Genomic DNA, 22345 nt, shown 5'->3' with positions numbered 1-22345 from the left:
AACTGGGGCAAGGTCGCTTTTACCTCAGTATAAACCCCACATCATTAATCTTAAAATCCTCTGGCTGCGTGGAGCTATTTTTAAATTGACAGTGATGAAAAAGCAGAACCTTTCTCAGGTTTCCCTGAGATGCTTCATAAAAAGGGAATTTAGAATGTTTGAATTGGAAACTCACCTAAATGGATTTTTCTTAGGGAAACCATCATAACGTTTGCCGATTAACTGTGACCCGATCAGCATTCAAACATGGGAAGAACCCACTTTTGGTGCTACTTTTCCAGCCTTCAATCTATGCCCTTCTACTTTGTTTACAGAGAAAACATACGCTGTTTTACCTATAGTGGAGTAATTAAAACGCTAGAGTTCCCTAGCGTGGACACATTTCTGCCAGAATAAATGTGTTAGACCAATACAGCTTATTTATATACAGAACGGAGAATAAACATCAGGTGTGTTAGCCACGACCATACTTCACTGGTCCCAGAATTATACAGCACTGGCAAACGACCCCCAGGGCAGGGGGCAGCTTTTCGGGCAGCAGCGCTTTGGGGTGCTGCAGAGAGGGACCATCCCCGTGGGCGGAACAGGGCTCACAGAATAAACCACAGCACTGCACAAAGCCATTCAAGATCTTCCCCAGGGCTCCCATCCCACATCCCGGAGGATCTGGGCTGCCACAGCTCTAACTGCTGAAGTATAAATGCAGGTATTGCCCATCGCAGCCTAACAGCATCCGTACTGGTTCGTTCTAGCTGTAAAAGGTAATTAGGAAATGAAACAATTACGCTGCTCTAACAAAAATTATCCATCGGCACCAAACCCCCGCGGCGGCGAGGCCTGTTGTAATTTCCTCGTGGTGGCTCGCGGGCCGGCGAAGGTTGAGGTGAGGACAGAAGGCCTGTTTGTAAATGCGCCCCGAATTACCCAAATGCTGTCACTAATCACTGGTGGCACTTGCCTTTGCTTTTCAAACAGAAGGACCCCTCTGCTCCCGGCTCTGAGCCGCTGTCACCGTGGCGCAATGCCACACCAGCCGGCCCAGCGAGCAGCCTACCCTGTGACATGGGGACATTAAACTTCTACAGAAAATAATACAGAAGCTCGTTAAATGAGAAAACAACTTACATTAAAAAAAAAAAAAGGGGGGGGTTACAAAAAAAATAATAATAAACAACTGAACACTTACTGGGTATATTGTCAGTTACTTCCCACAGATTTCTCATGTGACTGAGAGTGAGAGTTTGTCACTAATGTCACTTCTACCAAAAAACGTCTCTAGGCACGCGGATTCCGACGTGGAGCCCATCAATGTCGAGGTGATGGTCTGCTGCTGGGGGTACAGCGTTTTTGCACCCTCACATCTCCACCTCCCCACCGGTTGCTCGCACACGGCGGGAGCGGCCCCGACGTGTCCCGGTGCGGACACGTCCCTCCCCGACGTGTCCCGTCCCTCCACCCGCCGGGGAGGGACGGTCCCACTCCCACCCCGGTTCTACCGGCAGGAACGGGTCTGGAGAGCCTGGGGCTGCTGAGAAGCCCCGCGCAGGAGGTTCTTGGAGGAGGGGAGGCTCCCCCCGAGAGCCCCTCGGAGCTTTCCCCGCCGTGGGACGGAAAAGAAAAATAATAAAATAAAAAAATAAAATACTAAAATAAAATAAAATAAAATAAAATAAAATAAAATAAAATAAAATAAAATAAAATAAAATAAAATTCCCCCTGGATGCTGCGGGGAAGTGGCCAATGTACATACACACACACACGGAGACACACACGCCCTTGCGCGGGTGCGCAGCCTGCGCTGCCCCTGCGCGCCCCCCCCGGGAACTGGGGCTATTCGGGGTGAAGGTGCGTGGAACCTTCGGCCCGGGCGAGGCCCCGGCTCAGCAGAAAAACCCTCCTAAAGCCCACCTGCTTTTCTCCCTCTCTGTTTAGGAGGGGAAAAAATGAAATACAATAATATAACTTTCCTTATTTAATGGCTTTATGGCCTGTGAAAAACAATCGCTTTACGGTCTGCGAAAAATAATCACTTGTCCGCCACTTGCTCAAATGTGAAAAAGAAAATATTACCATATATCGCAAGGGCGATAGTAATAACTGAATAACTCTTTCCAAATCTCTGTTTAACGTCGGTGATGGCCCCGGCTTGTCATTCTGTTAATTTAGGTTAATGCGCCAGTGAATCTACCTTTTAATTAAAACCGGCTGCTGTTTTCACGGGCGCTGAAGTCGTCAGCCTGTAACCCAAACAGAAACAGTGGCCAGAAGGCGAAATAAAGGAGTGACAAAGTCATCCACCGGCCGTCCCCTGCCCGCACCGAGCGCCCCGCCGCCCGCCAGGGCTCTGCCCGGCCCCGCCACCGGCGGATCCGCCGCCTTCCCCCGGGCTAATCCTCATCCCCAGGTTAAACAAAACATTTCAAATCAATTGTTTATTTAAATATACAAGTCATTTTAGCGTAAGAATATGAGCTTGCTTCCTGTTTACTCAGCAATGGCCGTACCCTGCCCTTACAAACACCCCATCGCTCATCGCGGAGTTACCCTGGGATGAAGGGAGCGACTCCCGGAGCTGGGGCGGGGGGGAACCCATCGGCCCCCGCTCACCCCACTGTCTGGCTGCAGCGAGTCCAGACTGCACCCCTCGGATTGGAGAGAACCGAGGAAAACCGGGAACACCCGGGACAGGTACACCTCGGTGCCCGCCGAGGGCTTCACCGGCGGCCGGCTCGGAAGCGGGACGGGGGTGGCTGGGGGCGATGTTTAATTAAAGCCCGTAATTGCTGTCAGCGCTGCTCCCTCCCCGCCGGGACGCTGCCTTCGTGCCGTCAGCGTTACCGACAGCCGGCTCCGGTGCGGGCTGCGGCGGGTTAGAGAAGGACCCGCTCCGCCGGGGGCTACCGCTGCAGCCGGGAGGGCGACTAGAGAGAGGGGGAGGACACAACACCGACAAACCCACGGCTGCTAATTACCACCTTTAATTGGGAGGCCCGCCTAATTAACGCCCCCGTAGTAAGGACTCGGGCCAGAGCCTCCCCGCCGCGCAGCACCGCGCAAACACCGCGCCCGCGCTGCCTCCGGTCCCGCTCGGTTCCTGCGGCGCGTCTGTACTTTAGCCGGACGGCGATAATTGCACGTCTCGGTAGATGCTTTGTAATTTGACATCTCGACAGAAAAAAAATACAGCAAGGACTCGGGGAAAACAAGCAAACAAAAAATAGTAAGGAAAAAGACCCAAAGCGCCACGGTTTCGTGCAACGTCGCAGCAGCTCACCCAGAGCCCCGGGAGAGCGGCGAAGACCGGGACCGGCAGGAGATGGCAGATACCGGCTCGGCGATGCGACGGGTGGGCAACCGTTTGCTCGGGCCACTCGCCCTCCTGTGCGACCAGCCCTCCTGCCGCGCTCTGCCCCAACCGCGGTTTAAAATAAAACACCATTTAGGATGCGCAGGGCGGAATCTAATGAACAGCAATTAATGTATCTTTAAAATGCGAACGCATCCAAATTTGCCCGAGCAAAGGCTGCGGGTCCTGCCTCTCCCGGCCACCAGAGAATCCGCCCCCGGTACCGGCCGGGGCATCAGCACCCGCTTTGTTCTCTCTCGGTAAATCTGCCTGCGAATTTGGGGTTGGATCTCTAACCTGCCTCACCGCAAAAAAAAAAAATAAAAAAAAATAAAAATTTTTCTTCCTTAAAAAGCATTACATTACTCAGAGCAATAGTTCATAAAATACTTTATTGAAATAAAGTAAATATCTTCGCATTAATAAAACTGATCATAAAATGCAGTTTTCGAATAACTAGGGGCACCACAGGGTTTTAGACAGCGAGTAGATGTGAAAGGTGGGATCCAGTGTCCTCCTGGCCCCTCCGGGCCGTCGCACAACGCGGGCGTCCGTGGCGCAGCGCTCCGCGGGCGCGGAGAGGAGCCGCGGGGCGGGAATGGGGGGAGGAAGGGCGGGAATGGGGGGAGTGAGGGGACGACGGGGACACGCGACCGACCAAGACGCCCAATTCACCGGAGACCGAAGGCGACCGTGACCACTAACCGTGCTGTCCCCCGTCCTGCCCCCGCCGCGGCGGGGCGGAGAGGTGCGGGGCCGGCGGCGGGTTCGGCGGGCAGCGCCCCGAGGGGGCGGCCGGGGCCGGCGGCGGTGGGGGCCGGGGCGGTCACCCTCACTCCTCCTGGCTGACCTCGGCCGGCGAGCCCAGGCTCTCGGGAGGCTTCTCGGCGTCCCGAGCTCGCTCCTGCTCCGAGAGCTGCTCGCTGCTGGGGATGGAGTTCTTCTTGGGGCGGCCCTTGGGCTTGGTGGGGGACTCCAGGCCGCCCCCCTGCAACACCTGCGAGGCGGGGAAAGGGCAGAGGAAGGGAAGACGGGGGGGGCACTCCGGTCAAACCGTGCTGCCATCAGCCCGGGGCGAACCCCCCCCCTCTGCCCCGGCTCCGGTGCAAAACCGGTGCGGCTCCTCCCGATCTCTCCGCACCCGGGGAACGGGCTGCAAAGCCGGGCGGGCTCGGACCGGAGGGGTCCGGCAGAGACCTGAGCGATGATGGCCTTAAAGACCGGAGGCATATATATAGTCGTTGTTGTTGTTGTTGTTGTTGTTATTATTATTATTAGGCATGCAGAAGGACGAGCCCGCGGGGCAGCGCTCGGTCTCCCGGACGGGCGCGAACCCGGCGCGGTGGGGCGCGCAAAAGGGTCAGAAAGGGGCACTTACTATTTTCTTCCACTTCATGCGCCTGTTCTGGTACCAGGTTTTCACCTGGAGCTGGCTGAGCCCCAGCGATTCGGCCAGGTCTATTCTGCGGGAGAGAGAAAGAGGGCGGTGAGGCCGGGCGGTTTTCGTCTCGATTGGCAGTTTTCCTCATTTTTCAGGAATAATTGAGCCCCCCGACCCGTCCCGTCCGCGGTCCGGAGGGTCCCTCCTCGCCTACCTGTCGGGCGTGGAGAGGTATTTCTGCTTCTCGAAGCGTTTCTCCAAGCCCATGAGCTGCAGTTCGGTGAAAACGGTGCGGCTCCGGCGCCCCTTCTTGGCTTTGCCGCCCGGCTCCGGGGGCCCGGGGTCCAGCTTGCCCCGGAGGTGCAGCTCCAGCGGGAGATGGGGAGAAGCGGAGCCGCCCTGCAGCCCCGAGCCGGCTGCCAGCAGCGCCGAGCCTAGCCCCGAGCAGCCCAAAGGAGCCAGCGGGAACTTGAACACGGCCGCCGGCTCCGCCTTCAGCACCGCTGCGGGAGAGACAGGGACCCGTCAGTACCGGGCACCCCCCCACACCTCACCCCGGCCCGGCCCTCGGGGACCCCCGGGGCTGCAGGGTGCCTCGGTTGCCCCAGGGATCAGACCCTGCAAGGAGCCCCCGGCCCTTCTCCTCCTCTCACGGCAACGGCGGAGCGGAGTCGTCTTCTCCCCCCCCCCCCCCCCTCCCCGCCCCGCCGGGGATGCGCGAACCCCGGGACGGTCCCCCCCGGTTCCACCGACTCCACGGTACAAGGTGACGTTTTACCCTTCAATGGGCAGTTGCTAATTAAGGGAATGACTTGGGAGGGGGGCTTACAAGTGGAAATAGTTTAAATTAACCGAAAAGCGTTGCCCTCCAGTGCCACCCCAGAGCCGCCGGGCCCACTGCAGCCGGCCGAGCCCCGGCGGGGGTCCGGGCACGGCTCCGGGTTTCCCTCCCCAGCGTTTTTCGGGACATTTTCGACGGGAGAACGATTTATATCCCCACGGTTTTTCCTACAAAGAACGCGCCCGGGGAGAGGACAGGGAGAGTTTCCCAGCCCGTCCCCGAGGATGCTGTTTGCAGACACCCTCGGGCCGCTCCCGGCCCAAACGGCGGCCGTCCCCATCTCCGTCCCCATCTCCGTCCCCTTCCCCGGCGGGCTGGAGCATCGCTCGGCTCCGTTCTTCCCGCCCGGGCCCGCCAACTCAGCGCCCGTCCCAAATTCAGGGCACCCGGGAGGGTGGAGAGGGGCTCCGGCCCTGCCAGAACCGGGGTGTCGAAGCAAACACACGCCTCGGTCCCTTACAGGGCCCGATCCTGCTCCCGCTAAATCCAGCGAGGGCCGTAAGGGCTATAAACAGCCTTTTATGCCGTCCAGTATTTCAAATAGTTCTGCCCATCTTGAAAATAATCCAAATTTCCAGCTGTTCTACGAATATGGTGCTCCCCTGCTACGGGGTTTGACGCATTCCTCTTTCTCTTTTAAAAAGAAAGCGAGAAATTGGGATCTTCCTATTCCATTCGTTTCTACGGTTAAAAAGCGACGTCTCCGCAGACCAAGACGGCTTGGGAAAGGAAAGCTTTCGCAATCCCACATTAAATACTGGAGTTTAAAATACATTAAATACTAGTGTTTAAAATACATAAAATACTGGCGTTTAAAAAAACCAACCCTGTTTAATACACTGCATTTATCCTACGTACTGTATCAGACTGAATAGAACACGCTGGCTCCCTCTTAAAATAAATTTATATAAAAAAAATATTATATAAAGTAATATATATAGTTATATAATATATATAATATATATGTCGGGTTTCCAGCTAAATCCGTGTCCGCAGAGCGCCGTGCCGCCTCTTGCAGCCATACAGATACATACCCCACCGCGGAGGCTCCAGCAATTCACACCTCATCCAAAAAAACACGAAAAAAAAAAAAAAAAAAAGAAAAAAAATCCGATCAACAACAACGGTCTCCCCGTGAAATTCAATTGCCGTTTTGTGCAAGCAGCGTCGGGGCCGTAAAGCCGCTTTCTTCAGTTTAGGCCCCAAAATATTCGCCCGGCTCCAGGCTGGGAGCCTCCGGCGGCACGGCGAGGGGATGCGCACGGCTGGCAAAGCCCGGCGGCTAAATTTTTAGGCCAAATTCAGGAGGTTTCCCTTCCAAGAGGACCGTTTTAACGCGCTCGGATGGATCAGCAGGGAATGCCTCGCCGCCCCCCTCCCAAATCCGCCGCCCCCCCTCCAGCCGCGGGACCTCTCGGTGGGCCCGAGCGCGGTTCCCCCCCTCCCCTCCCCGGGGGACGTACCGAGGTGGTTGTGGTAGGGTCGGGCGGAGAGCAGCGCCTGTACCCCGAATTTGAGCAGTTCCCCGGCCGGCGCGGCCCCTTTGGCGTCCGGGGGGTCGGTGAGGATCTCCTCGATCATGAAGCTGCGGTAGCGGTGCGAGCGGTGGTCGGGAAAGGCTTCGGCCGGGAAATAGTGCGCGGCCCCCAGTTCCAGCGGGTGCTGCATCCTCGTCCCCCCCCCACCCCCCCCGGTCACGGATGGACGGACGGACGCCCCCCCCGGCCGCCGGGGCCGCCCTAGCGCAGCCCCCCGGCCGGCGCTGCTGGCAGCCGGGCAGCGGGGCGCCCCGGGGGGGCTCTGCCCATCGCCCCGCCGCCCCCTAACCTGCCCCCTGCCCCTACGGGCCGGGCCCGGCGCGGCCCCCCCAGCGCCAGTGGCCCGGGACCGGCCTGAGCAGCGCGGCGGGCCGGAGCCGTTACCGCCGCATGCACACGGGGCGCGGCACCGGGGAGCGTCTCTCCGCCCCGGGACGGCGGGCAGCGGCCTATTATACCGCCGGCCCCGGCGGGGCTGTCAGCGCCGCGGGGGAGGGCGCGGGAGGGGCCGCGGAGGAAGGAAGGGGCCGGGGCGGGCGAGTACCTGGAAGCGAGAGGTTACAGCAGAGCATTTGATCCCCCGCCATATAAAGCAAATTAGCCCTTCTGCCCGCCGCGGGAGAGCCGACACCCAAACAAGCGCTGGCCCCTTCGCAGCGCGGCACCAGCCCCGGCCGCAGCCCCGGCTCCGTCTCCGTCCCCATCCCATCCCCATCCCCATCCCATCCCCATCCTCATCCTCATCCTCATCCTCATCCTCATCCTCATCCTCATCCTCATCCTCATCCCCATCTTCATCCTCATCCTCATCCTCATCCTCATCCCCATCCTCATCCTCATCCTCATCCCCATCCCCAATTACCAATCCCCATCTCCGGCCCCTTCCCCTTCTTCGTCCCCGTCCCCATCCCATCCCCACCTTCATCCCTTTCCCCGGTCCCGGCCCCATCCCATCCCATCCCCATTCCCGGCCCCGTCTCTGGCCCCATCCGATCCCATCCCCATCCCCGGCCCCGGCCCCATCCCCATCCTCATCCCGTCTCCACCTCCGGCCCCTTCCCCGGCCCCAGACCCAGCCCGGCCCTGTCCCTGTCTCTGTCCCCATCCCTTTCCCCATTCCCGTCCCATCCCCATGCCCGTCTCCGTCTCCATCCCATCCCTGGCCCCGTCCCCATCCCCATCTCCGGCCCCTTCCCCGGTCCCATCCCCATCTCTGTCCCCATCCGGCCCCAACCCCGTCCCCGTTCCTGTCCCTGTCCCCACTACCATCCGCATCCCCGTCCCCATCCCCGTCCCCATCCCCATCTCCATCCCCGTCCCCGTCCCCGTCCCCGTCCCCGTCCCCGGGGCTGGCTGGGGAGCCACAGCTCCGGGCCGCGCCCGCCCGGAGGGGGAGAACACACGGAGCCACCCCCGGCGACGGCCCGGCCACCTGCCCGGGCCACCCGCCCCCAGGGCCGGCTCCCCTCGGGGGAACGAGCCCCGCGGCCCCCGCCGGGGACCTGCAGGTCCCCCCCCCGGCGGGGAAGGGCGGCTCGGAGCCCTCGGGGCAGCCCCAGTGCGGGGGCCGGGGGGAGCCAGGGCAGAGGGGAGCCCGAGGGGAGGCGGGTACCGCGTTGCCGGTCTGAGCTCGGGGCTGCCCGTCGAGGGGGCTCGGCCCGACTGCCCCAGCTCCGGCCCGGCTCCGGGCCTCGGCCAAATCGCTGTACACAACCGAAAGGAGCCGCTCAGGGTACGAAAACAAAACACAGCACGAAGCAGAGCGTTTCCCTTCTCTTTTCTAGACTTTTCACGAATATTTTGCTGGGTACAACGGGATTCGTTTAATTCCCCTTTAGCCAGTGTCACTCAAGACAGCAGGTAATTAATGAGTGATCCCTACTCATTACTAACGTACTTCGTGCGTGATTTATGTGCGAGAATCCCAAAGTTCATAATCCCCAGCAGAAAATGTGGGCACAAAGCGATTAGACGGGGAGCGGGGGTGATTTCGGTGGAGAACCGGCAGCGTGATGGTTTTGTGGTCGGGGTCGGTCCCCTCCTCACGGCGGGAGCGGCACCGGACACGCGGGACTGCGCCTTGATGATTTCCACGGGAGGTATCCCGCTGCCTCCGCGGGGGGAACAGGGGATCGCTCAGCCCCGGGGGAAGGGGAGCTCAGGCTCCGTCTTGATGGTTTTCCACCAAAAAAAGGGGGATTTCGGCACGTTTCCTCGGGGCTGGCGAGGGGTCTGCGGGGGTCTTGCCCGGACCCCCACGGGGGTCACCCGTGGATGCCTTCTTCCCACGGGGGGAGGTTCCCCCCGCTCTCCCGGTTCCCCCCGAGCTTCCCCGGCTCCTGGCCGCCCGGCAACACGCGTGGGGGGGGGGGACACCCACAGCCAGCGCTGCCCGCAAAGGCAGCCAACAACCCCGCGGGTGGACTTCACAGCCGGAGGGAGAGGTGCACTGCCGGGATCCTCGGGGGATCGCGACACCAGGGCCGCTATTTTTCATTCAATCGTGACGGAAGGGAGACGTAGAGGCGTTTTAAGGAACTATCGCGGCCGCGAGGCCGAGCCGCTTTGTTAGCGTTATTGAAATCCTCCTGTCCTGTCGTCTCACCGTCCCACTCAACCATCGCATTCGGCAAAAACGAGGTGTTTCTTGAATGAATTTGCGCTCTGTACTTCCCCTGCCTCCCCAGATAACCTGTTCCATATGTTTACTGCCACTTCTACGGAGCAGTTCCGCACGGATTTTTTTTTTTTTTTTTTTTTTCTGTTTTCTCTCCGTTTCAGTGTAAAATTATGCCTCTGGCTCTGTGAAACACCAACGAGGTGAAAAACACCCTAGTAGCCCTCCCCGGTCCTCCTGTTGTCCTGACTTGGTTGTCACCGACTTAGACATCACTCGTGGCGTTTGGATCGCCAACGAGTTAGTGCAACACGACGAAGCAGTGGCCGTATTCGGGTGCCCGCCGTCCCCTGCAGGTCCCTGCCCACCGAGATGCTGCCTCCATCCCTGCCCCGCGCCCCCCGTTCCATCCCCTCATGCCCCCAGGAACCCTCTATGCACACCTGCCCCAACCGGGGTTAACGGGGCTCCAAAAATGAGAGCAAAAAAAAAACCCCTCCCTGTTTCCTTACGCAGCTTTTTGTCCACCTTCTCTGTTTAGATCGCGAGGTATTCTCATGACAAGGTACTGATTTCTAACGGCCGAGGCAAAAGAGGCCTTTGGAGCTATTGTAATACAGAACCAGGAGAAGAATTATGTGTAAAGTGAGAAGAACTTGGGCCACATTCAAGCCAGCAGACAAATCCACGTCGGATTGTTTAAACAACCTCACCTCGCAGATTAGCACACTCATGAACAAATAGTCCGCATAAAATACATTACCAACTCCTCCCCTCAAAGCACACACCTTGATTTTTTTTATTATTTTTTTTTCCTTTAAAATAAAAAGAAACCACATGAATGATTGTAAATATTTATCCCCACTATCCCTGTCTCTGGGTTAGGTTCGGTGCAGTAGAGACCCGGTGTCATTTCCCAGCACAACGGAATTACCTTCGATAACTTAAGGTTTTATGTACCTTGTGAAACATCTGCCCCGAGGCTGGCTGTGTGAGCAGCCGCAGCCAAGCAGGCCTGAGGATCACACATCAGAAACTCAGCCTGGGAGCAGGCCTACAGCCTCCCAGGTCACTAAAAAAAAAAAAAAAAAGTTTATGGAAAACGCTCCAATTGTAAGATTTCGATGCTGTGCTGTAAGAAAGAAAGGATGAACTCCACCATCCGGCTGCACTCACAGTCAACAATTCAAAATCGTTGCAAAGCAAGTAAATTCCACAGCTAAAAGTACATCACTGATTTTTTAACTGTAACTTTTTTTTTTTTTTTTAAATTGTGACACTTACAGTGCCTGAAATCGCCTATTTTCATGTGCTGTGACACAGCACCTAAACCCGCACTCTTATTTTGCATCCATCTGTCCAGTAGATACGACGCTGAGCAATTCACACCACCGCTCTCTTACGAACAGCATCATTTCAGAGTGGAAGTTCTGCAAAACAAGTGGGGCTTTAAGGAGGAACTGGATGAACAAGCTGCAGGCCCCAAATTTTATACACTTCTCCCCCCCCCCCCAGCTACTAGAAGGGAATCACATTCTCTGCAAAAAATGCTCCTCATTTAATGAGTGTGGTTGGTTTTGGTGTTTTTTTGTTGTGGTTTGTTTTGTTTTTTTTTTTTTTTTCTTGCACCAGGGACAGACTTTATATAACTGGTAGAAACACAGACTATTTCTAGAGTTGCCCATTTTAAAATAATTTTACACAAATGTCTGTAACTAGTTTTAGAAACTATCACTATACCTATCCCATTCAGAGGCTCTTCTCATCTTCATTTTATATAAAAGTGGAACGCATTTTTAAAGGCTGCTTTTGCTTGGTTTTACATTCCAGATATCTTGATAGATGTCTCTATTTCGGCCGGGCAGCTCAGAAAAGGATGACAGTTCAACTAGCACAAATTTTGCCAGGAAGAAGGAAACAAATTCACCCGGTGATTTAAAATTCTTCGCTGGGATAGGAGTCCTTTTGCTTCGCCGATTAATCACCGTTTGGACGGGAAGAAGAGTTTTACCGAATTTTTCGCATGTTACCGGCCCCTTGGTGAAGTTTTTCTCGTAGCATTCTCCGAACTCGGAACAACCGCAAAGCGAAAAAAAAAAAAAAAGAAAATAATTTGATTAAAACTCTGTGCCCTCCTGGATCCCGCAGGAAACATCCCAACCGGGGAATTTTTTTTTTTTTTTTTTTTTTTTACATCAAAAGGGCAACAAACGAATACCGCGGGTCGCAAGTCCGGGGCAGTCACAACTCAAAGCGGTTAAACCGGGGGCTGCGGCGGTTCAAGGGCGCGCAACTCCCGCGGGAGGGCGCGGAGACTCCGCGGGGCTCCCTGCGAGCGCAGGGCACAGCTCAGGGCTGGCAAAGCCGAATCTCGGTTTGCCCCGGGGCAAGGAGGGTCCCCGCCGGCGGAGCCCGGGGGGGACCAGCGGTGCCGTCACGCACCGCTGCTCCTGCAAGCCCCGCACCACGAAGACTAATTAGATCAATTAACGACTGTGGGGTTTTTTTTTTGTTTGGTTTGGTTTTTTTTTTTTTTTTTTGTATCAAAGCTCTCGATGCATTTCAAACCCAAATACTTCTCTGGTTTTCCAACATCACCTTTTAAAAAATCTAATAACATTTAGATTTATTATTTTATTTTTTTTTGAGATTTTTACCGAGGTTACCGGGCCCGCCGCCATCCCCCGTCCCCGTCCCCGCCCCCCCCCCGGGAAGGTGGGGGTGACCCTCATGCCGTTGCGGGAAGCCCATCCCCGCAGCCCCTGCCCTGACCGCGGCTGCAGGGTGTCCGGAGGAGGAGAATTAGCCCCAGCAATCTCCCACTCGCTCACTTCTCATGGCACTTAATATTCAGGAAATCCACAAAGTGGTACGAAGAGAGTGGAAAACGTGACATCACGGGCTAATTGGGAAGGAGCATTAGGGCTGAGGGAATAGCTCAGTCCTGAGTAATACGTTATGTTTAATGGCTGACTAAAGCTTCATCAGCATTTAAACACGTATCCTTCTAAAAATGATTTTCTGCGAACACCTGGCCCCATCAGACAGTTTGACTATTTAATTATCTTTGAAAGTCACGGTCCGAAGATGCAATTAGGATTGAGCGAGGGCTGCAGGGGACTTGCTTTCTTTCCCTGCCATGTGAGGCACATCACCGGTTCTCCCTGCTCCACACACTCCAACAGCTCTCCCGAACTGGGTGTCCCCCGTTTCTTCCAGAGCTTTACAAGCAGACAGAAACCATCCCTCAAATTGCTCTTGTCTGAATACATTTCATTTATATCCAATTGAACAGCCCACACGATCAGAAGCTCCCCATACGTGTAACCACCAGCATCCCCACCACCAGCACTGGGGACAACACCTCTCCCAGGGCTACACACTTCCTCTGTCGTGTGCAACCACGTACCCATCCAGTCGACTGTAACACCATTTCCTTGGCATCCTTTTATTTTGCAGAACACCAAAAGAGCGCAAGCAGTGAGTAAGACACACACTGTGAAAGCCTCTCTCTCCCCCCATTCTTTTTTTCTTTTTTTTTTTTTTTTTTACATATAGGATTTTAAAATCGTATTTCTTTATTAGTTTTAATTTTTCTCTTTTTCACAGGCAAGGGATGCAATGTGATCCATTTTCAGGGTGGACAGTATTTCTTGTGACAGCCTCTCCTCTATGAACTGATTTCTAGTTATGAAGAGATCTGTAGGTTCAGAGGCTCCTTCACTGCCAAAAACGTGATGGCTGCAGCCCCTAAAAACAGCATCCTGGCTAACAGATGAGTGCAATTAATACCTTCCCTTGTTGATAGCAAATATAGAACCATCTTTCTCCACCCAGAGCTGCTATCAAACAGCAGTGTGATGGTGTGCCCGGGCCTTGGGCTTCAGCCAGCGGTCAGCATAGATCCCCCAATCCAGGGTTTCACATCAAAACTGATCTCACACAGCACAGCTACAACTGGAGTTACAGATGCGCGTGTGAAACCGCAGGTAACAAACATGTTTTGGCAAATGACAGTTACGAGATACATAAAAGGGTAAGTTAAACGTAGGCTCAGTAAAGAATGACACTCAACCTGAAGGAGCATCTATGGCGGTACTACCCATTTCTGGATGCTAAACGAGTTTACGACATAAAACACTGAATTGTACTTATCACTCTTGAATTAGTTTAAATTCAAGCAACCCCTGCATCTGTTGCAAAATTAAGGATGCCCTTAATGATATCCCATTAGCCCGTGCTGTAAACACTTAAATGTGTGCTTAGGTTAGTTGCCGTGTGCCCAGTCGACTGACTGGAATAGGACTGTTTATGGTTCATAAAATTAAGTTAATGACTACATCTGTGCAGAGCTGGGGCCTTCAGTTTTTAAAAGTGAAGAAACAGAATAAAATCCCTCCATTCTTAGGTTTTACAGTTAGCCTCCAGTCAGTTTTGGTTCCTAGTTCTCGAGTACTACAGCAGATCTGGATGGTTTGGGTTTATAGATCAGCAGGGAGATGTTTAAGTCACTTAACACAATAATGGCTAATTGAAACATTTTATTTAAAAAAATAACAAGATGTTTTATACATATTAAAATCATATTAAAGCTGACTTCCCAGTCTCTCACAAGCACCACTACAGCTAGTTAAAACCCCCTAAGTTAGAGAGCCAATTACATAAAATAGCTTTCTTGAAATGCCAAGCAATGTAAAACAATTAAGTGATGAAGGGTGCCTTTCTGTTGGTTTATTTCTTAAACACGCTTTTGATTTGTATGTGTACCTTGTTTTAAAATACAGCTACAAAAACATTGAAGTGCCCCTACAATAGGGATTAGGAACAGAATCTCTTCTCATTCCCCTAGAAATGAACGGCCCTGGCACAGGAGAAGGGCTTGCAGCCTGGGCTCTCCGAAAAGAAAATCACGCCAACCAAAAATACTTAAGAAAAATGTTCTAAAACCGAACAAGCAGGTGTCTGAAATCTCCTAAATGGCTCCTATTTTTAGAAGTTTCCCTTTGCAATGCAGACTGCGGCAGACATTCCACCTGACAAGCCAAGTGATCCGGTGCAGCTAAAACCTGCCATGATGGAAACATCAACTGCTTCGGACCAAGGCAAATCAGGCAAGTGTTACCTGCTGTGAGGAGTGTTAATAACAGAAAGCAATTAAAGATACGTGGATTCCCAGACAGCAGACACTCAGAAACTGAGTATGATTTACCACCTCAGTCTAGAATAATTTTTTTTTCAGAATAAAATTGTGCCACACGGACTAGGATTTCTGTATGCTGTTTACGTTCCGAAGAGTCTTTTCTCTGTTTTAAACTCCATAGCTTGGCTGAGATTCAATGGACCCTTAAAAACATAACTTGTTGTAGGAGTCTTACTCATAAATCAGTAGATAAGGTTAAAAATATTTTGCAGAGGTACCTGTGCTCAGGCCACAGGCGGGAGGGATGCAGGCGACCGGGCAGGGGCTCATTCTCCTCGTCTTCATCTGAGCAGGGAGCCCTGGCCCATGATGAAACCCAATGTGCTAAATTTAACCAAACTGAAACCAAGGTTTGGTCCTGAACCAGCTGACGTTGGTGGCAGTTGTGTCCCTGGTTCAACGGGAGCGGGGTCTGGGTTTAAGGCAACCTGGTTTTCATGAGAAATGGCAGGAAACCAGTGGCACAGGTTTGCAGGTGCATGTCCATGGGCTCCTGGGGAGTTTTTTGGGCCATTTCCTATCACAGGCAGCTCCCTAACTTCCCAGAGTACGAGTGTCCTGGCCAAAATCCCTCCCTGGTGATGTAAACCAACCTGCGTGAAGAGCGTGCTCATCCTCTGCACAACTCCTTTGCTCAGCGAATCCTACTCTGACACCGACCCAGCTGACAGAGGATTGCAAGGAACACCAAGACTCATTTTCTCTCTGTTAACTTCAGGTGGGGATTACGTGCTCATCCCCCCAGCTCTGCCCACTCCAGCTGAGATCCTGCACCCACCCTCCCTGGCTCACACCAGTCTTTGGACCCAGTCTGGACTGGTCTTTTGAACCCACTGCATTGTGATACTTATATCTATGGAAAATCCATCCCATAGATTCACTTAGGTTGGGATGGAAGGGGGAAAGGGTAAATTTTTCTACAGTCATTATCCCACTTAGGCTGCAATAAGCATGCTTTTTCTTACTACTCTTTGTGGACCAGTCTAATTTAGAATGAAATAGGGAATTAGGAAGTTTATATTTTAATGAAATACTTTAAAAGAAAAAATGTTAATAGAGGGCAATCTGTACACAGAAAATTTCTCCTGAAGGTGTGAGATTTTAAGAGATTAACCCCATCATTCGTACAAAGGGAACTAGCCATATGAAGAAATTAATTACCCTAAGGGTACACCCTGGGCCCATATAGAGGCTTTACTACCACCCTGAAAGTTATAACGAACGTAGAACACTGCAGGAGCAGATTTCCTCTCCTTTCTAAGAGACGATAAACGAGAATTAGAGGGCTTTCTAAAATCAGCCTTAAGAAAGACCAATGTTCTTATAACGTTAAAGAAAGTGTAATGGTTTCTGATTCCCAGTCTGACCCCACAGGCCTTTCTCAGGCAAAACTTGGACCATGCTTTAGGTCTTTTCTTCTCCTTGCAGAAGTGGACTGGGATTCTCAGAAGGACCTAAGGCCCCCGATGCTGCAGCAGGTGTTTTGAATTCCATCTATGAGGAAAAACCTTGCCCACGCTCAAGTCACCAGGAGATTTGCTATCCACTTCAGGCAAAACAAGAACTGATTTCCACACTGCCTACGCTGCAATTCTTACATCTGATACGGCAAATTTCTATTTACTGTGTCCAGAACTAAATTTCAAACCCATATATGGCCACAATGGCTGAAGGAGTTTAAACAATTTTGCTTTCCACACAGATATTATGACACTTGCAAATCTGGGGGCTCCAAGACAAAATTCCAAGAACCCACCGACAGTTATCAGTCCAAACTCTGGAGGGATTGACTTCACCGGGCTCCTTACCCTCCCCGCATCCCCCAGCAGAGCTTCCCCGCCGATTCTCTGTCTCTCCTGCCTTCGAGCCGCCACCGCGCACCTCCGCACATCCCAGCGCAGCCCCTCCCGCCTTCCCTGAAACCCACCCGGGGCTCCCCACGGCGAATTTAACCCTTCGGGCGGAGGGAAGGGCAGGGCAGCCCCCGCGGCAGCCGGCGGTGCCCGAGCCGCGGGTGCCCTCTGCCGGCACCGACACCGGGACCGGCCGCGCCCGGGGACCGGCGGCGGCGCCCGCGGGGCCGTTCCCGCCGCCCTGCCTGGCTCCCAGTGCCATGTGGCAGAGGTTTGGCCATGGCAGCCGGTGGAATCCCCCCCTCCCACCCCATCCCCGGCCCAACGGCCGCGGAGTCGGGGAGCCGGAGAGAGCTGGGGAGAGTTTTGGGCACCGGTTTGTTGTTTTAATGTTAAACACCAGTCGAGGAATTGCAATGCAAACGTCCAAAAAAAGGAAACTGTAGAATATAAAGAATATTTGTACAGAGGAAAAGGAAAGAGGGAATAGCTTAGCCTTTAATTACTAATCATTGAATCATCTAGGTTGGCAGAGACCTTTAAGATCATCGAGTCCAACCATCAACCTAACACTGCCAAACCCACCACTAACCCATGTCTCTCAGCACCACGTCCACCCATCTTTTAAATCCCTCCAGGGATGGCGACTCCACCACTGCCCTGGGCAGTCCATTCCAATGCTTGACAACCCTTTCGGTGAAGAAATTATTCCTAATATCCATCCTAAACCTGCCCTGGCACAACTTGAGGCTGCTTCCTCTTGTCCTAAAATAAATATTAGTCTGTGTAACAGGGAGAGAGATACACAGAGGAGCAAACGTAAAGCATTTTGCCAGTAAGGCAAGGGCAGAAATGCCAGCAGGTGACGGTCGGGCCCCAAAACCACACAGCAGGGCAGTGATAAGTGGGGACTGACCTTTTTGTCTCCCTTTCTGCAGCTGTTTTTACAGATTTGGTACACTCCTTCACCGAAAACCAGATCATCCTAAAGCCTCCCAACCGCCTGGTGCTTGTACTTAACACAATGGTGCTGAACACCAGAGTCAACAGGAAAACAGGGCAAACACTTTAACATTAAAGACACATTCAGCAGCACAACACTATTAACGCAAATCTTTCCCTTAGTTTTAATAAGGTAATTAGGCCCTTGGCTTACTCAGAAAATCCGTCTGCAGATCATGCTTGTTCACATCCCATATGAAGTTCTGGCAAAAGTTTTTTGATTAAGTCATTAATATCGCAAGATTTTGGTTCAAAAAAGGGAAAGCTCTGCTTAACATATTTCAATGAATGGCAACATGAGCACACAAAAGCTGCAATTTTAGCAATGGCAGTAAATAATAGGAATCATCAGTTTTGGGAAGGTTTTGTATGTAACTGGCAATACCAATGCATCTGCACATCCGACAGTTCCGACATCGGCTCTCGCAGATTATCCACAGCCTTTGCAACACAGCAAGTACGTGCCCGCACAGCCCCGCTCAGCAACGAACCTCCTGCTTGGCTCCACAGGCCTCGATGTACACCAGGGCTGAGGACTGATGCTTCAGCCCCACAGAAAATAGGATGCCGAGGAGTCCACGGGAGCATCTCCTCAACCCCATGCCAGACCCTCCTTCTGCTCCCTCTTTCCTACAGGCGCACCACACATCACCTCCCCTCTGTGAAGCATTATCACAGCACTCCCTTTCCAATTCCACCCCCCTCCCGTCAACCACGGCAAGTAATTTTGGTCCTCCTAACTCCTACCCAGATCTTCTGCCTCCAAAGGCTCTGAGATCTCTATACAACAGGTATTCTCAGAGAGATTATGTTTTTAACTCAGATAGCACTTCTCAAAGTCTTTTGCTGTTTTGAAGCTCCTACACAAACCTCCTTTCTCCTGAATATATTTATATATTACTGATATTTTATATGATTACAAGGGAGGAAGCTGGTCAGTCACCTCTCGGATTGAGCCCGATGACTCTGAAAGCTCTCCCACCTCATCCCGTGACTGAGCATTGCCTTCCAGCACATATTAGAGCCACAGATGAACGGCAGAGACATGCAACAACCCTACGTCTTTTAATGATTTCTCATTTGCCACCCTGCCCATGGAAGAGCAACAGCTCAGCTGCAAGAGAGAAGTTCACTCTTCAACACTTTGCTGCAGCAGACCATCGCGTGAATGTCAACTGCAGCATACTCGGAGCTGCTTCATCCCGAACTTCTAAGCACAAACCAAACATGAGAGTGAGCAAGAGCTACGTGCTGTAGAACTGAATTATCCTACAGCCCGTTTCGGGTCTTTTCAACTACGTCCAAATTTCTCTGGTCTTCTTTCAGCGTGTTTGCTGCCGATGCTCTGCGGAGGGATCAGACTAGTAACTCAGGAGTGGAAACTCAGGATTAGCTTTTCTCTCTGGAGGACTTCTTGAATGACTGGCTTTTGAGTCTTAAATGATAGCATTCCTCTAACAAGTTATGGAAGAGCCTTTGAGTTTGACGTTTTTATAAACACCAACCTTTTTATCCTCAATGTTTGTTGTTTAAGGAAATCCCTCCTAGTTCTTACGCACGTATAACATATAAAACAATTGAATTAATACCATATGAGGGTAGAGGGGTGAAAAATCACATCTATAGCCAAAGTAGTTCAGGAAAACCACACAGCCGAGGCTTAAGATTGCCTATAGTGACTTTGTATTTTGTTTAGACATTGGTGTTAATACTTCATATAGATTATGTGCAGTACAGATTACAACAGCATGTGCTGTGTGTTGTATAATTTATGAACTATTAAACTTAATTCTTGTATTTTGAGGTTGTCAGTTATAACTAAACAGAATCTAAACGACCAGCAAATGAAGATTTTCTTTCTTTTTTTTTTTTTTTTTTTTCTGGATTAAACTGTTCTGTGGGGTGCGGGGGAGACGGACCCAAAGCCAAATACTTGCACACTCACCCTCAGCAAGCTGAAAGCTCAAGCTTTATAAATTTAAATATTTTTTATGTTCTGCACGTGTATAAGCTATACTGGTGGACTTCCAACACAGGGATCATCCAGCTGGTTTTGTGCTGTATATGAGAGGAAGACCTCAGCAGTGGGGAAACACTTCGGCTTCCTCTGAACTGCAGGGATGCCAGAGGAAGGGCTAATGGTTGGAGGAAACTGAGTAATGCCAGCCCACAAAATCCACAGGTAGCCCAGCAGAGTCGGCTACAAGTCTGCATTGCCCTCAAAAATGGAGTTGCAGCTTCTTGACTGTTTTTCCTTTTTTTTTTTTTTTATTACCTAGCTCAATTAGACACCAATGTACTTGTGATGGCATGGAGCTCAGGGCAGGCCAAGGCGTAACGCTCACCCCGCTCCTCTCCCGGGTCTGCAGCCCACACAGAACTCCACGCTGTCGCAGGTAACGACAGCGACTGGCACCGTACCTGAGCTGCAAGTTCAAAGCCCCGTTGCTGCATCTGTGTAAGCAGCAGGCAGACTGGGAGTGAACGTTACCAGAGGCAGCTGGTAAAAATATAAGGAAATAGCTGTGCAAGTAATTAGGGGAGGGAAGAAGGGATCTATTAACAAAGATGAACCTACTAATGCTGGCCTTCCTTGGGTCCTTATTGTCCTGGTTTCAGCTGAGATAGAATTAATTTTCTTTCCAGCGGTTGCTTCGTTTTCAGATTTGGTATGAAAGGAATATCAATAATGCATATAGTTTTAGTTGTTGCTAAGTGACTTTTATACCAGTCAAGGACATTTTTCAGCTTCCCATAGAAGCTGAGAAGGAGCATAGACAAAACACTGGAATGGCCAGAGGAATATTCTGTACCATAGACGTCATGCTTAATATATAAATGAGGGTTGGCCAGGGTGGGGGGGAGGGGGTGGTGGTGAGGGGAAATCCACAATCTCTGCTCAAGTTGGATGGGGCAACCAACTGACCAGGCAGTGAGAGTGACTTGTGTCTTACATATTATTTTACCCTTATTATTATTGTTATTTTCCTTTTCCTTTATTGTTCTATTAAACTGTCTTTATCTCAACCCACGAGGTTTTTGTTTTCCGCTTTTCCCTCCTTTTCTCCCTCTTCTCTCTCCCCTTCTGGTGGGAGGAAAGGGGGGTGAGCGAGAGGCTACGTGGTCCTTGTTGCTGGTTGGGGTTAAACCACAACTCCTATGTAGTTAATGGAGATGCTCATGTGCAACCTCTAACTGGAATAAACTGTCCTCCTGTAACTCGAATAATGTCTTTTGCAACTACTGGTCTCTCTCCTGCTTAGCGGCGACAGGCCTAGTCAGAGACGCTATGGTACAGTTAACTTTAGAAGAAGACTTTTACTCACAGACAGCTGAAGAGCAGTATCTATCAAGTGAAAAGATCTTGTGGTTCCCTCATCTCAGTTCTCATATGTAAATACTACCTGATGCTAGACTGCCCCAGACAAAGCTTTGCAGGGAAACACCTGCAAGTATTTTAGTTTATGGCCAGTATAACCAGAACCTTGCTGTCAGTCACTGCTCTGCAACAGAGTGCCAGGAACAGCTGGCTGAGGGTCCCCACTGGAGATGTTCAAACGATACTGGAAAGCTGCGTTGTTTGACTTGGGCTCGCAAGAAGGAGTGATATTTCTCACTCCCGTGCCTGGAGTTTACACAGCAGCATTTAAACAAACAGCTTTACAGGGGAGGAAGGAGGAACCCACATCAAGAGTAAACCTGGAAACACTGAAGAACTAAGAGAAGGCGAGAGTACTGCCCTCGGGATGTGTTGGCGATGGTGGGGAACATGCTCCTCCTCCAGCTGTAGGCAGCTGCTGAGGTAGCCAGCCACTATCTTCTCCCTTGCTTACAGCTCACCCATCTACCGCCAAGGCTCGGAAAAAAAAACAACAAACAACAAGTCTTGGCCAGATCAGTCTTATTTCTCATGGATACTCAGCATCTGGGGCTCTATCCAGCAGCTGAATCACCACGAGGACTTTTGCAAATTACATTTTCAATAAATTCTATTTTACTTTGACACGTTTTATTGTTTACAAGGCTTACTTGGGAGATGAAACAAAAGTTAATTACATCAACTGAGACGTCAAGAAAATGGATTGATGTGCTACCCCCTCCAGATGGGCTTCCTTTGCGTGGCAGCGCGCATACCACATCTTAAAGAAAGGAGACAGGATACGCTGGGAAGGCACATTTGAGCCCTCACACTGACACTTCTTTATTACAGTGTATTTATTTTTTATCATGTACTTTGACAGAAGTCTCATAAAGTGTTATGCTCCTTCTGTAGGGTCAAAGTCTTGTGACCTTCCATGATTTTAGAGAGAAGGAACATAATTTTAGAGGGCATGTTTATTATTTCTGTAAACAGTCTGTTTTCCATGCCAAGAGAACACTTTTTCTGTATGTACTTAGATGACAGCTCAACTATACTGGCTCACTTTCCTGACCACGTCTTGCCTGCCAAATGTTTTTGATCATAGTTTGGCAAACAAAACAATATTAATAGTAGAACTGAGCAAATAATCTCCAGAAAACTCCCGATTTTTTTAAAACTCTCTTTATTGCTTCCATAATATCCCTG

At 51.7% G+C, this 22345-nt stretch overlaps 1 protein-coding gene across 1 annotated transcript; it reads right to left on the bottom strand.

Moving 5' to 3' along the window:
- Positions 1–4178: 4178 nt before the first annotated feature.
- BARX1 (BARX homeobox 1) lies at positions 4179–7236 on the bottom strand (the record flags this gene model as incomplete). The annotated part of the gene is made up of 4 exons (XM_082487686.1): positions 4179–4343; positions 4725–4809; positions 4942–5230; positions 7032–7236. The coding sequence occupies 4 exons, from the start codon at positions 7234–7236 to the stop codon at positions 4179–4181; spliced, it is 744 nt and encodes a 247-aa protein (XP_082343812.1).
- Between the last annotated feature and the right edge of the window lie 15109 nt (positions 7237–22345).

The sequence above is a fragment of the Vanellus vanellus genome, assembly GCF_965231255.1.
Source record: "Vanellus vanellus genome assembly, chromosome: 9".
NCBI lineage: Eukaryota > Metazoa > Chordata > Aves > Charadriiformes > Charadriidae > Vanellus > Vanellus vanellus.
This window is presented reverse-complemented; position numbering and strand designations above follow the sequence as displayed.